We start from the raw sequence: 16636 nt of genomic DNA, 5'->3' as shown, positions 1-16636 counted from the left end.
ACCTCTTATAATGTTTAGTAAGTAAACAAATTTTCTACCTATCTTCCATTTACTGTTATTTATCTTCATAAAAATGTGGATTTGAAAAAGTATTCGCAACTTATTTATTACGTTAATTAGAAATTTTGCAAAATATTGTGCGAGGTATAATTGATAATTTAGAACAATCAAGAAGTAAAAAAACTGGAGATAACGTTACATTGCTTATCAATCATTGTTTATTTCAATTTAAGAAATAACTGGAAGAAGCTCAACTTTGTTTGCAACTTGAAAACGTATTTCAAGTACAACAACAGATTCATGTAAGCAAAGTATTTCAAATTGCTCTTTGTTGAGTGATGTGACTCATAAAGACTTCATGTCGGAATTTGTAATAATTAAGAACGGTGAATAGTATCAAGTTCACGTTGGTAAAAAAAAGTTCCAAATTAATTGAATTCAGGTAACGTAACTAATCTGAACGAAGCTGGAGTTCCATCGAATGTATGTACAGGTAGGGCAACGAAGAAAGGAAGGAACGGTTGGGAACGTTGATATATTCCGTGAATACTACGCGTAACGGCTATCGAACGAAAATATTTGCTCTCGAGATACACGACGACACACAGACTAACTTGGAAAACATTTTTGTCTGAACCATGGAACAAATAAGCCGCCATGCATTGTTAATCGGCGTTGTTAACGCGAAATCTTATCGATCATCTGCGAAACGAGGGCAATTTATGACTCGATAACGTATTGTTTTGCAATCTACCGGACCTGAACTTGCTCTGTTTATGAATCAACAGATGCATAGGAAAGCGGATGCAATTACTACGACACGTATTCTTTGCGTAACTATAACGTACGTCAAACATGGATGAAACTGAACGAAGAGAATCGTTTGATAACTAAGCACAGTCTGTATGTCTGTCTAATAGTCTAATCTTCGAGGGCCATAAATTCTCGTTAACTCTTCCCAGTTCGAACAACGAGTCCAAAGTGTCGTTCTATAAATACAAAATCGTTTTTCATTCGCTGAAATCTATTGTCGCGTATTGTGTTTCCCATACGAAACTTGTCTATGGCGCCGATATTTTCCCGTGTACGATCACGCGTCAAACGCCGTTGCATGTTAAGCGAATCAAATCGTAAAATGTGTGCTACTTACTTCATCACGTAGAAACGAAGCTAGTATAATTCCTTCGCTCGTCCTCGACTTATTCTCGCCCGAGGAAACCCATCAAGCAGCTAAGAACACATCGTACCGTATAAAGGCGCGCGGAATACCGCTATATACATATAGTCGCATACACCTATAGCTTTATTCGCAGCGTGCAAACAGAACGCATCGTCGAACATATAACGTATCACGTATCAATGAAACGTCGAATTTCCAACTGTCAATGTCCCATGGAATTTTATACACCACCGTGTTGCAGCTTTTCTGCTTGTGTTTTATCTAATCGCTTTAGCGTTCGATGCCAGTCACTATTTTTTTCTAGCTCAACACTTATTATATAAAACTCTCCTCACTCTCTGTCGTCTTCGATCGATGTCCTTCCATCCAAATTTCATTCAAATTTTTTCCTCGAAAAATTACGACACACGCGAAAGAACTCGATCGTCCGGCGACAACCCTTAAAACGCGTAATCCCATATATAACAATGAAGTTTTTGTCGAATCGCGTCGATCTTGTCACTTGTCCAGTTAACTGATAGAAAGAGCAAGACTCGATATATCGATCAGACCAACAACACCTTACACGTACATTTACCGCGCGGCTGTTGGCGCAACACTGAACAACTGCGTATCGGTCACATAGTAATAACTAACAACGCTACGGCGTCTGGGAGCGCGCGATGTCTCGCGCAGTCGCGTGATCGCCTACACGACAAATCGGCCGCCTGTTTACCGCCAGAATTAGACAAAACAAAGTAGCTCCACCGATTAAAAGACTGATTGGCTTAACAGGGGTTCAACTCCGCGGAGACGCGCCGCCCTTGCCCGATATCTTCTCATTCTCGTCAACTTTATTCCCGAGGAAGCACGATGGTGACACGTGACTTTCGAAAATATTGTTAACAATGATATTGAGTTTTATACGAACTGTAATTTCTCTGAAATTTATATTTCAATCAATACCATTTATTTGGTCTTGTTTTCTTGTTAATGATTGACTATATTAAAAGAAGAAGACATTTGGTTTTGAATCGCGTATATGTATCGAATATTAAACAGATCTATAACGAAAATATCAAAAGCTCGTTATTGGCAACAACTGATTATCGATAACGATCGATAATCAGGATATTCGTATCGTTCTTTGCGTGAGCTTAAATTTGGAAAATCTGCCATGAATTTAATGAAAATCTAAATTTAGTATTTGGCGTTATTCCACTTAGGAAATGTTTTAACGCTAAACTTAAATCAACTGTTTTAAAAAGGAACTGTATTTAAATTCTAGAAACGATAATTCTTATAAATGCAGAATAATGAAGCTCGTTGGGAAGTCCGTTGTTGAATCATATGGAAATTACTTTGATTGCATATACAATATGATGTTTTGAGGAAACTATTTTCGGCTATATTTTTATTTAAAGAAACGACATTCATATACAATCTAACGCGTCAGAGAAATTAAATTGTTATCTTACTAGGGAGCAATTGGCAAAAAGCATCGAATAGTTATCAATGGATAAAAATGTTCGCTTTGCCTCGTACAATATTTCTCGTTCTGATCAAAGAAAGTAAATGATAAATGACGAGAAAGTTCTTTTTTTTTTTCACTTCTCCTTTGCAATGTGTGAAATGAAATGGTAGATTTGAAAGTCGTCGCAGATTGTTGACGCAGCTTTTGTTGTTCGGTCTGAGTGAAAGGGTAGAGACAACGTTGCTCCGATTGAAAATATGTGAGATAAATTAATTCTTCGTTTTTGCGATAAGTATCTGTTTCACCATTAAAAAGATAAAAAAGTGTCTAATACAAGTAAGTATTTAATAATTTGTTGGAAAATATAATATCGTATTAAATCTTCTTATACAGGTCCATAATTTATCTCTTTGCTAGAAATCCTGTGCTTCTCGTAATACAACAAATATGTAAGATATCGATGTTAAAAAAATAAGTCAACGACTTATTACAACTATTGAACTAAGTTGTTTATGAACAATTTTCTGTTAAGACCATTAAATTTGAATTTTTCAACATGATTAATATGTTTTAGTACAAAAGCATGTGTCTTTTGTTATTGCATCTCGTAGTGAGCGCTAAAATTACTTTAAAATAACCTTCAGTGTAAAAAAGCGTACGACTACACCGCAATTCCATAGTTTTAAGCTTCCGTTACTATGTATCAAATATTTGTTACATCGTTAAAAGCAAAGAAGACTTCTAGATATTTGAATCGTGACGAGACCACATATCGTGGTGTGCATATTACAAAAGAAAAATCTCTAATCTTACGATAAGAAGTAATACAAATATCAGTCGTTGGTAGATTTAATATTATTTTACGTATCGAATGACGAAATAGACGCGTGAATTCATATAACTAAATATTCAAACTTCTCTTTATTGCAATAACAATATCAATGAAATTGTCATCGTTCGAATGTTTTACGATATGAATATTATACGTGATAGTATTTAGTTGAAAGTATCTCTTACTACCTCCGCGTATTATCTCTTGTCGCAATATTAACCTTGAAGAGAATAGATTGACTCGACTCCACCCCATAATGTATCCAATGAAATTGACATTTCTACTTCGAGTGATCGCGTCTGACACTCGTGCCTTGCTTTTCTAACGATCAAAATTGTTGGTTCATTACCATGAACCTCAGCCACGTAAACAAGATATTTCACCATATATGCAAAGTAAAAAACAACTGAACATATACGTAGCTTACATGTAATTTATTTCCATGACAAGCTACGGAAGATAAAAGAAAAACGGTCGCAATTCCCACAAGCTATATGATCGTTTATCGTAAACTTCTTATTGCTGTTAATTCTATTGCTGCGATAATAAACGAGTTTAAAGTCGATAAATTACGTCGTAACGAAAGACCAACAAGGTTTGTATTCGCGATCCTGTTTATCCATAGAACAATATCAATCATCGCCGTTAAACAGTTCATTGTCAACAGCACGTCGACGAAGATAAATCCAGAAACGTTTAAATTGAGTGCGGTATTTATCCCTTAAGCTGGTGGTATCGTTGGTGTTTTGATACATATGCCTAGAACTTTTTATCGTCTCCACGGTGATTACGCACTGCATTTACATTCTTCAGACTCGTTGAGATCGAGTTTGGGAATAAATAACGACGCTTTTATCATAATAGGATTATCTATCTAGCATATATCCATCTTAAAATTCAAATCATATCGTTTTAGAATATATAAAGGAAGAACCTGAAGAACGTGTAAAACGAAATTTCTTATTTTTTAAATTAAGTATTACTGAATGAGAAATCCGAAGAAAATAGTATAGGACTTCTTATTTATTTAGAAATATTAGAAATTAGGATTTCCAATGATTTCTATCCTATATGATAAGTTTATTGATCGATAGATCTATTTACAACGGATTAAACATTAATTCACAACTCACAACTAATAGTTTCCAACTCATAGTAACTCGGTAACTCAACTCTCGACTCCTCACAATTCGACTCTTCCCAACTCGACTCTCAACTTACAACTTGTCTCCTCACAACTTGTCTCCTTACAACTCAACCCTTCAGACGACTCCCCGGTAACGATCATGTAGGCCTTCTTCCCGCGTAACTATTCGACTGAAGGATCGACAGTACAATAATGGGTCTCTTGGCCTATTGAAGTTTCCAGACCCTTTTGGCCTAACCGCACTTAAGCTTTCTCGCTAAAGCTGTTTATGGTTCACCCGATATTTCTTAGACATTTGTCCACGATACTACAATAGTATTTTAAAAACATATTTGTATTTATTTGATAATTATTGCAACTAAATTATAATTCCCTTTCACGTAGATTTGGATATGTGACTATGTTACATAATTGTGTTACACTAAACCAGAGGAAATATATTTTCAAAATTTGTTAAATGTTAACTGCGGTAACTGTCGAACATGGAAAGTATCTATGATAGTAAGCTATCGAGTCACTTTCATAAAAATTTTAATCAAATCTCTAGACATTGAAATTTCAGTGTTACCATATGACGACACTATTCAGTATTAAGAGTAGAATACCCTATTAACATAAATTAAAAGAAAGCGTTGCAAGATAATCTCGCGATATTGTAATTACTGGGCTCGCTTAAATCCCGTCATTTAGTGATCACACTTACACACACGCTTTACCATTTATAAATAACCAAGCGAATGCAGAATCATTACAGGTGTCCGCGCATGGAAACAGCGTATGGTCTCACAGAAGACAGCCAAAGAATCAATAAAGAACACATGCGCCTACAGAATCACGTCATTTCAAAGATCTCGCTTTCATTACATCTGACGAGTGCACACAACGTAGTTTAATAAAAATTGAAACAGGACCAAGATGTACATTATGATACCACCGACGATCTACAAAAATACACATTATTGTTAGAGAATTGAAATCTTAACATTATCAAATTAACTCTTTCGAGAACGAGTTGACATGCCCGAGATAGAATTTCTTTGGGTTTCCGCAGAAAAATTTTCTTCTACCACCAATTATCTTGTATCTAATTATTTTTTATCGCTCGTTATTACTGATAGAAATTTCTAGTAATAATAATAATACATATTTTCTGATGGTTTCATAAAAAAAGACAAAATGTACTAAAATCAGAACCAGCTTCACCCAAAGCAAATGTCGTTTTAATGGATAATGGTTAAAGTAACTGCAGCACCGAACGCGAAAAAGTTAATAAATCAACCGACAGTAAAATTTCCTGAAGAGTGTTCGTATTACCTTTGTCAAAAATGATGAATTCATGTCGAATGTTTGCTGTGAATATGTTTGCCGTGTGCATTATTTGCAGAGAAAAAAGCTCCACCTACAATTTCATAATTAATGTAACATTGAAACGTATTTCATATTCATACATACGTATTTTTTCCGAAGATCGCGTAACGATTTCATTCAGAATGAATCATAATGACTACAATAATTAGACTGTAAATTCATACCTTTTTAAATATAATTAATGAAATAGGATGTACATATTCTATTGATTATATTTTGATTAGTTTATATATTTCTGTACATTACACATCTACATTCTGAACATTTTTGCACCTTTGAATTTTTGGCAGTTTAATAATAATGGTATTACTATAGTTAAATTGTTACCTCGCGTTTCACGAATGGATCGTTTGTAGCACTGAAAACATCCCAAAGTGTCGTCCTCATTTTTCTCGCTCGATTCGTCGCTGTTTCTCACGCCCAAATCATCATCCAAAACTTGATAAAATAGAAAACGTCTGGCATGACATGCGCTTTGTACCAGAACTTGTAGTTTGCAGGAAATTCACTGTGTGAATAAATTATATAGAAATATATATCGAAAGTGACCACGACGAACGTCGTAATAGCTGCGACTGTAATACGTATCATAAACGTATTGTTCAGCAACTCCACCTCATCGCTGATTTCCAAGTGTTTTTCCTCCAAATTCTTCAGCTTCATCACCACCAATGTATTTAGCTACTCATGATGCATAAACGTCTGCGTCGACATATTATCATTGATTCGGATCTTCTTCAGTTGTCGTACAGATTCATCCATTTTCTTGAAGCAATCTTTCAAAATGCACACGCAATTTATGTAGAATATGTCCATGGAAAAGTTGGCCATCATTATGTATATATTGGTAAGACTCCGCACTGTCACGAAAATGCTGTGCTTAAAACAGTTTCGTAGATGGATGGCCAGAAATAAAAAACTTAAAATGTCCTTGGTGTGAATCATTTTAGAAAAATCTTTGAAATCCTTTGTAGACAATATGCAGCTGGTTCTTGACAGATTTTGTATTACTGATAATCGAGCGTCAGTTAACAAATACATCACCACGATCACAATCCATCTAAGAACACGTACATGTTCGTTTGAATCGACTCTGGTATGCTCTTGTTTATTTTCATGCCAATATTTATTTCGTAAATTGTGATCATTAACGAACACACGAAAATAAACACCATAGACGTACAAGAAGCAAAACGAGCCTTCGAAAGTGAGTGTACTTGATGCTCGTACCTATAAGGAAAATATCCGAGTAGCCAGCAAGGATACATCAACGATATGAAATCTGTTGCTCTTAATAACTTTCATGTCCTATGTTTGTTTAGTTCCTCGATTATTCCCGTACCTTTTAACATCATTAAATAGTGGACAAATTCGACATTAATAAAAGACCTTAGTTATGAATGTACCTAGACGACAATTTCTCACAAACGACTATCGTTTTTAAGACGAACACACTTTGACTAATGAAACTCACTCATTACAGCATGAAAAAATGCAGTTCAATAATGAAATATGTGTGTAAATAAATAATGTGGATTGCTATTTCATCGTGCAATGAAAATGCTTTTAACTTGATTAAATATGTGACTTTATTGCGAAAGAAGTAAGACAGAAGTTTCACTAATTGAAGCTTCTCATCAACAAGACTCGACAAGTAAAAACTGCACTAATATTAACAAAAAAGTGGTGATGCCGCACGCCATCTGTAAAAAATGTTGATAAAAATATTTCATTCCTTTTGGTCCAATTTCCTATTACCTTTGTCAAAAGGGTTGCATCTATTACGAGTCCCTTCATCACGAACGCGTTACCTTTTTGCAGCACTTGCAACGAGAACAACTGCAACTAGATTCACGTACATTGATTACAATTTCAATATATTTCTTCCATATTTCCAACATCAATCATCGATAGTAAAATGAGCGTCTCATCTTACCTCCGTCGTCACCTGCTCGTCGGAAGTATGTACAAGAATTCGATGAACGTTGCGGCCAATTTTCTGCATTTGATCCCTGGTAATTTCAACTATCGAAACTGTGATAATTATATGTACGATGTAATAAATCACGAAGCTAAGAATAAAAGTTTGCGATTTCACCTCGGCCATTTCTTTGTGCAGAGATAAATAACAGTACATAGTGAATATAATATAGATGAGCATTATTGTTAACATGGCTTCGATTTGTATGCTACACGTGCTATTCAGTAGCTGAACGACTTCGCTCATCTCGAGATGTTGCTTTTTCAGAGTCCTCAACTTCGACAACAATATAGGATTCTTCTGCATGTGATAGACTCTTCTGAGTAGATGAGGCTCATCATTGACTATAATTTCCTTCACTTCCACTAAAGAATCGTTTATGTATTTAAAGCATACATTTAGCACGTATACGTTGTTCGTGTACAAGCTAGTTAATGCTATAACACCGATTAAAGTATACCAACAAGTGTAACAAAAAATATAAGGTACATAAAGAAAGTTGTATGGAATGCAGAAGATTGGTGGTAACAGGATTAAGATGTCTTTTATAAAAATCTTTTTAACCACTTTACGACAAGTTTCTGATGACAGTATACGAGAAACGTTCGAAATACCATCGATCGCTCGGATCATTGATTGATTTTTGACATAAGCCGAGATGAAAATCACAGGCCCACAAAGAAATATGAGAGTAAATTGCAATTTATATACAAGTTGTGTAAATCCCATAAAAGAAACGTTGATTTGGTACAGAGAAGCAATTACGCAGATTAAATAAATAATGATGGAAATTGTAGAGAAAACAAAATATGATTTCGAATATACAAATTTCGACGATTCGAGTTTGTATGGTAAAAATCCCATTAAACGATTGATGGAGGCACTGGAACTTATTAAAGATGTGTAACTCCCGAAATATGATTTAAGATTTTGATTTGTCCTTCGTTCAAGTTTCTGCGGTCGATTAAACATTTTAAAGACCTGAATTAGAACAATGTAGTTTTCAGTAATTCTTAACGTACAATTTAGTCCTCGTGAAATAAATGAAACTTTATTTTTCGTACGAAGGCTAAGTTCACCTTTGAGACTGTACTTTGTACTGTCACACGAAGAAGCACATCTCACACTGTAAAAGGTCTATATGTTATGGTTTGACGAACAGTAATGAAATTTAATCATTTCTACGCGAATCTATTTCAAACATCTAAAGTAAAGGAATAGTGCAACCAATTAACGGAAAGAGTTTAATAATATTAAAGAATTACGGGTAATATAGAAGTAACAGCATTATCTTAATTGAAACTGATCGATAAGATCAGGTGGCATTAGTTCATCATGTACTATTTATTGATTTTGCCTCTTACTTTTTTTTTATTGAAAATACTAGACCGAAATTAACGATATCTCCAAACAGAAATTTTATTAGAATATTTAGTAGCAAATAAATTATTTTGGTCATTGTCTGATTTCTATAGTCTTTGCATAACTTAGATGATGATAATTAGTACTGACGTCATAATAACATATTGAGTCAAATTGTCACAATAACATATGTACCATTTTCAAAAAACATGACGTAAGTGGGAACATTCGCATCAGAATTATACACTACAATATGTTTCTCACTTCATTCAACGTATTGCTTGACGTCATTGCTGTATGCGTCGATTATTTTATCAGTTTCCTGTACTCAGTGTTGCTCCTAGATATAGTGCTCTGTTATCTCTATCATAGTTTGCCTTTCAGAGCGCTAGTAAAGAATCAATAAAGAACACATGTGTCCCACAGAATCACGTCACTTAAAGGATCTCGCTCTCATTGAGAATGAAGAATGCATACAACATAGTATAATAAAAATTGAAACAGAATCAATATGAATATTGTGATACCTTCGATGACTTACAAAAATAGACATCAGAGTCACAATCGTGCTAAATTAACACTTTCAGGAACGATTTAACTCTTTCCGGATTGAATTTTCTTGGGAATAGGGAAAAATTCTTTTTTCTCAGTTATTAGTAACAGAAATACTTATTTTCTGATGATTTTATAAACGAGACAAAATGTACTAAAATCAGAACCAGTTTACCCAAAGCAGTAGCCGTTTTCATAGGTAATGCTTAAAGTAAACACAGTATTGAACGCGAAAAAGTTAATAAATTAACCGACTATAGAAATTAAAAGATTTCCATCTTACCTTTGGCAAAAATGATGAATTCATGTCGAATATTTCCGCTGAAAATATGATTGTTCTGTGCACGATTTGCAGAGAAAAAAGCTTCACCTGCAATTTCATGATTAATGTAACAATCAGAAAATATTTAACACGTATTTTTCTTTTAATAACTTGTAACGATTCTTTAACGATACAATTGCAATGGATTCTAATAACTGTAATAATTAGATTATAAATTCATACTTTTAAAAATACAATTAATTATATTAATTATATTTTGATAAGTTTATATATTTCTATGCATTAGCACCTACATTCTGAATATTTTTGCACCTTTAAATTTTTGCAATTTAATCATAATAATATTACTATTGTTAAGTTGTTACCTCGCGTTTCACGAATGGATCGTTTATAGCACCGAAAACATCCCAAAGTGTCGTCCTCATTTTTCTCGCTCGATACGTCGCTGTTTCGCACGCCCAAATCATCATCCAAAACTTGATAAAATAGAAAGCGGTTGGCGTAACATACTCTGTGTACCAGAACTTGATGTTCACAGGAAATTCATCCTATGAATGAAATATATAGAAATATATAACGAAAGTGTCCATGGTGAACGTGGTGATAGCTGTGACTGTAACATGTATCACAAATGTATGGTTCAACAATTCCACCCCATCGCAGATTTCCAAGTGTTTCTCCTCCAAATTCTTCAGTTTCATCACCAATAATGGATTTAGCTGTTTTTGACGCATAAACATGTACATTTGTGTATCATCATTCAGTGAAAGCTGTTTCAGTTGTTGTATACATCCGTCGATTTTATTAAAGCAAGCTTTCAAAATGCACACGCAGTTTATGTAAAACATGTCCATCGAAGAATGGACCATCAATATGTACATGTTGATAAAATTCCGCAGAGTCAGGAAAATAATGTGTTTAGAACAGTCTGGTATATGGATGGCGAAAAATTAGAAACATAAAATGTTCTTCGCCTAAATCGCTTTAGATAAATCTCTGAAATCCTTTGTAGACAATATCGACCTAGTCTTCGACCGATTTTCGATCAACAATATTCGAGCGCCAATTAACAGATACATTATCAGGATCACTACCTCATCTAAGAATGCGTACATCTTCCCGTGAATCGAGTCTAGCACGCTGTAGTTTATTCTCGCGCCAATGTTTATTTCGTAGATTGTGAACAATAACGAGAATACGAAAATGAACATCATAGACGTAGAAAAAGTGGAACAGCCCTACGAAAGCGAGTATCCTGAAGGTTCGAACATGTAAGAAAAATATCCGAGCACTCGGCAAAAGTAAGAGTACACCAACGATTCAAAGTCTGTTGCTCTCAATAATATCCATGTTCTACGTTTTTTCAGTTCCGTATTTTTTGACATCATTAAATGATAGTCTCGAAGAAATTCGATGTCAGTGAAAGAACTTAGGAATGAATGTAGATAGACTATTGTCCTGCGTAAACGACTCTTGTTTTTAAGGCAAAGAGATTTTGGATAATGTGAATCATTCATCACAACAGGAAAAAGTGCAATTCGATAATGAAACATGTAAATAAATAATACGGAGTTTCATCGTGATTAAACATGCCACTTTATTACAAAAAAAAATTGACCCATTATAAACTAATTTTCCCCATTTTTTCAAGCAAATTATTTCTTAAATACATTTCATCCATCAATACAGAAATTTCACTAATTGAAGCATCTCATCAACAAGACTCGACGAGGAAAAACTGCACTAATATTAACAAAAAAGTGGTAATGCCGCATGCCATCTGTAAAAAGTGTTGATAAAAATACTTCATTCCTTTTGGTTCAATTTCCTATTACCTTTGTCAAAAGGGTTGCATCTATAACGAGCCCCTTCATCACGAACGTGTTACCTTTTTGCAGCACTTGCAACGAGAACAACTCCAACTAGAATCACATACATTGATTACAATTTCAATATATTTCTTCCATATTTCCAATATAAATCATCGATAGTAAAATGAGCGTCTCATCTTACCTCCGTCGTCACCTGCTCGTCGGAAGTATGTACAAGAATTCGATGAACGTTGCGGCCAATTTTCTGCATTTGATCCCTGGTAATTTCAACTATCGAAACTGTGATAATTATATGTACGATGTAATAAATCACGAAGCTAAGAATAAAAGTTTGCGATTTCACCTCGGCCATTTCTTCGTGCACTATTAAATATTTGCAAATATTGAATGTAATGTCAATGAATATTATTGTTAACATGGCTTCGATTTGCATGCTACAGGTGCTATTGAATAGATGAACGACTTCGCACATCTCTAGATGTTGCTTTTTCAGAGTCCTCAACTTCGACAACAATATAGGATTCTTCTGCATATGATAGACTCTTCTGAGTAGATGGGGCTCATCATTGACTAGAATTTCCTTCACTTTCACTAAGGAATCGTTTATGTATTTAAAACAGGCATTTAGCACGTATACGTTATTCGTGTAGAAGTTAAACAGTACGTTGATGCCGAAAAAAGTATACCAACACGTATAAGCAAAAATAAAATTTATGTAGAAGATCATGGTTGTAATGTAGTACATTGGTGGTATCAGGATTAAGATATCTTTTATAAGAATTCTTGTAGCTATTTTATGACAAGTTTCTGATGACAGTATACGAGAAACGTTCGAGATACCATCGATCGTTCGGATCATTGATTGATTTTTGGCATAAGCCGAGATGAAAATCACAGGCCCACAAAGAAATATGAAAGTAGTATGTAACTTAATTGCAAATTTTGTAAAACGCACAGAAGAAATGTTGATTTGGAGCAAAGAAAATATTATGCAGATGAAATAAATAATCATGGAAATTGTAGAGAAAACGAAGTATGATTTCGAATATACAAATTTCGATGATTCGAGTTTGTATGGTAAAAATCCCATTAAACGATTGATGGAGGCACTGGGACTTATTAAAGACGTGTAACTCCTAAGGTGTGACGACGATGATTTAAGTTTTTTATTTGTCCTTAGTCCAAGTTTCTGCAGTCGACTAAACATTTTAAAGATCTGAATTAAAACAATGTAATTTTTAGTAATCTTTTACGTACGATTTAGTTTCCTCTGGAAACAAGTGAAACTTTGTTTTTCATACGAAGGTTAAGTTCACCTTTGAGACTGTGCTTTGTACTGTCACACGAAGAAGCACATCTCACACTGTAAAAGGTCTATATGTTATGGTTTATCGAACAGTAATGACATTTAATCATTTCTACGCGAATCTATTTCGAGCATCTAAAGCAAGAGAATAAAGCAAGTCATTAACGAAAGGAGTTTCGTAATATTAAAGACTTACGGGCAATATAGAAGTAACAGCATTATCTTGATTGAATTTAATCGATAAAACCAAGTGAATCTACAATAATTCATAATGCACTATCTATCTTAGTGCTCACTTCGTGGATTTCTCAGCTGTGAACCATTATAACAAATACATTATTTAAAATAACAATATTAAAAAAAAAAGTTTGATTAGAACATTTAGAATTGTTATTTTGGTAAATGACTGATTTTTATATTCGTTGTACAACTTAGATGACGATACATAATTAGTATCGACGAGAAAGTGAGTTGTAATAATATATGTATGTATCGTTTATCAAAAACACGAAGGTAGTCGAAAGAAGCGCGTTGATGTTACACATTATCATTAATTTCTCTACTTAGAACATATCTTTTGACGTCACTGCTCTATGCGGCGATTATGTTATCAACTTCCAGTACTTAATATTCTCTCACTTGTTTTACCTCCATAATAGTTTATAGATCAAAAAGCTTCCAACGAATTAATAAAGAACGCCTACAGAATCACGCCACTTCAAAAATCTCGCTTTCATTACATATGAAGAGTGCACACAACGTAGTTTAATAAAAATTGAAACAGGATCAAGATGTACATTATGATACCACCGACGATCTACAAAAATACACATTATTGTTAGAGAATTAAAATCTTAACATTATCAAATTAACTCTTTCGAGAACGAGTTGACACGCCCGAGATAGAATTTCTTTGGGTTTCTGCAGAAAAATTTTCTTCTACCACCAATTATCTTGTATCTAATTATTTTTTATCACTCGTTATTACTGATAGAAATTTCTAGTAATAATAATAATACATATTTTCTGATGGTTTCATAAAAAAAGACAAAATGTACTGAAATCAGAACCAGCTTCACCCAAAGCAAATGTCGTTTTAATGGATAATGGTTAAAGTAACTGCAGTACCGAACGCGAAAAAGTTAATAAATCATCCGACTGTAAAACTTCCTGAATAGTATTCGTATTACCTTTGCCAAAAATGATGAATTCATGTCGAATGTCTTTGCTGTGAATATGTTTGCCGTGTGCATTATTTGCAGAGAAAAAAGCTCCACCTACAATTTCATAATTAATGTGACATTGAAACGTATTTAATATTCATACATACATATTTTTCCGAAGATCACGTAACGATTTTATTCGTACCGTAATAACTACAATAATTAAATTAATAATTTAACTTACAATAATTGTAAATTTATACCTTTTTAAATATAATTAATGAAATAGGATGTATATATTCTATTGATTATATTTTGATAAATTTATATATTTCTGTACATTACACATCTACATTCTGAACATTTTTGCACCTTTGAATTTTCGCAGTTTAATAATAATGGTATTACTATAGTTAAATTGTTACCTCGCGTTTCACGAATGGATCGTTTGTAGCACTGAAAACATCCCAAAGTGTCGTCCTCATTTTTCTCGCTCGATTCGTCGCTGTTTCGCACGCCCAAATCATCATCCAAAACTTGATAAAATAGAAAACGGCTGGCATGACATACGCTTTGTACCAGAACTTGTTGTTTTCAGGAAATTCACTGTATGAATAAATTATATAGAAATATATATCGAAAGTGACCACGACGAACGTCGTAATAGCTGCGACTGTAATACGTATCATAAACGTATTGTTCAGCAATTCCACCCCATCGCTGATTTCCAAGTGTTTTTCCTCTAAATTCTTCAGCTTCATCACCACCAATGTATTTAGCTGCTCATGATGCATAAACGTCTGCGACGACATATTATCATTGATTCGGATCTTCTTCAGTTGTCGTATAGATTCATCCATTTTCTTGAAGCAATCTTTCAAAATGCACACGCAATTTATGTAGAATATGTCCATGGAAAAGTTGGCCATCATTATGTATATATTGGTAAGATTCCGTACTGTCACAAAAATGCTGTGCTTAAAACAGTTTGGTAGATGGATGGCCAGAAATAAAAAACTTAAAATGTCCTTGGTGTGAATCATTTTAGATAAATCTTTGAAATCCTTTGTAGACAATATGCAGCTGGTTCTTGACAGATTTTGGATCACCGATAATCGAGCGTCAGTTAACAAATACATCACCACGATCACGAGCCCATCTAAGAACACGTACATGTTCGCGTGAATCAACTCTGGTATGCAGTAGTTTATTCTCGTGCCAATGTTGATTTCGTAAATTATGAAAAGCAACAAGAATACTAAGATGAACATCATAGACGTGGAGAAGGCAAAACGTTGCTTCGAAAGTGAGTATACTGGTGGTTGATACTTGTAAGGAAAATATCCGAGTAGCCAGCAGATGCAAAAGCAAGGGTACATCAACGATTCGAAGTCTGTCGCCCTAAATAACTCCCATGTCCTACGTGTCTTCACTTTTCCATATTCCTTGACTTTTGCCGTTAACATTATTAGATGTTAGTCATTAGATGTTAAGCAGTCTCAAAAAAATTCAATGTTACCGAAGAAACTTAGCCATAAATGTGTGTAGACTACTATAATCCACAAAACAGACTATCGTTTTTAAGCCGAATACGCTATGTATAATGAAACTCGTTTATCAAGGCGTGAAAACGTGCAGTTCGATAATGAAACGTATGTGTAAATAAATAATTGAATATCTAAGTAACTATGAAGCGTCGTGCTATGAAGATGCTTTTAACGTGATTAAACATGCCACTTTATTGCGAAGGAAGTAAATTTGTTATGAATTAATTTTATCAATTTTTCCAAGCAAATAATTTCTTAAACATATTTCATCCATTAACCCAGAACTTTTCTTCAACAAGACTCGACGAGTAAGAACTGCACTAATATTAGCAAAAAAGTGGTAATGCCGCACGCCATCTGTAAAAAGTGTTGATAAAAATACTTCATTCCTTCTGAACAATTTCCTACTACCTTTGTCAAAAGGGTTGCATCTATTACGAGCCCCTTCATCACGAACGTGTTACCTTTTTGCAGCACTTGCAACGAGAACAACTCCAACTAGAATCACGTACATTGATTACAATTTTAATATATTTCTTCCATACTTCCAACATAAATCATCGATATCAAAATAATCGTTTCATCTTACCTCCGTCGTCACCTGATCGTCGAAAGTATGTACAAGAATTT

The 16636-nt window shown here is 34.1% G+C and overlaps 4 protein-coding genes across 4 annotated transcripts in view; all 4 read right to left on the bottom strand.

The window, feature by feature from the left end:
* LOC139991318 (uncharacterized) overlaps nt 1-1796 on the bottom strand; it is a 39431-nt gene extending 37635 nt beyond the window's left edge. Inside the window, exon 1 of the mRNA XM_072011278.1 lies at nt 1151-1796. The gene's annotated coding sequence lies outside the window, so the exon portion shown is untranslated. The remainder of the gene's footprint in view (nt 1-1150) is intronic.
* Nucleotides 1797-7600: 5804 nt separating this feature from the next.
* On the bottom strand, nt 7601-8597 carry LOC139991656 (uncharacterized). Its single transcript, XM_072011918.1, has 2 exons — nt 7917-8597; nt 7601-7825 (listed from the first exon to the last, which is right to left on the bottom strand). Exons 1-2 carry the CDS (start codon nt 8592-8594, stop codon nt 7601-7603), a joined length of 903 nt encoding a protein of 300 aa, XP_071868019.1. The 5' UTR covers nt 8595-8597.
* Nucleotides 8598-11889: 3292 nt separating this feature from the next.
* On the bottom strand, nt 11890-12630 carry LOC139991655 (uncharacterized). The gene is made up of 2 exons (XM_072011917.1): nt 12166-12630; nt 11890-12080 (listed from the first exon to the last, which is right to left on the bottom strand). The coding sequence occupies exons 1-2, from the start codon at nt 12520-12522 to the stop codon at nt 11979-11981; spliced, it is 459 nt and encodes a 152-aa protein (XP_071868018.1). The 5' UTR covers nt 12523-12630; the 3' UTR covers nt 11890-11978.
* Nucleotides 12631-12669: 39 nt separating this feature from the next.
* Nucleotides 12670-16540, bottom strand: LOC139991403 (uncharacterized). Its single transcript, XM_072011432.1, has 4 exons — nt 16418-16540; nt 14885-16363; nt 14487-14573; nt 12670-14113 (listed from the first exon to the last, which is right to left on the bottom strand). Exons 2-4 carry the CDS (start codon nt 15923-15925, stop codon nt 14033-14035), a joined length of 1209 nt encoding a protein of 402 aa, XP_071867533.1. The 5' UTR covers nt 15926-16363; nt 16418-16540; the 3' UTR covers nt 12670-14032.
* Between the last annotated feature and the right edge of the window lie 96 nt (nt 16541-16636).

This window comes from Bombus fervidus, chromosome 10 (genome assembly GCF_041682495.2).
Source record: "Bombus fervidus isolate BK054 chromosome 10, iyBomFerv1, whole genome shotgun sequence".
NCBI classification, from domain to species: domain Eukaryota; kingdom Metazoa; phylum Arthropoda; class Insecta; order Hymenoptera; family Apidae; genus Bombus; species Bombus fervidus.
The sequence above is the reverse complement of the archived record's forward strand: the minus strand, read 5'-3'. Positions and strand labels throughout refer to the sequence as shown.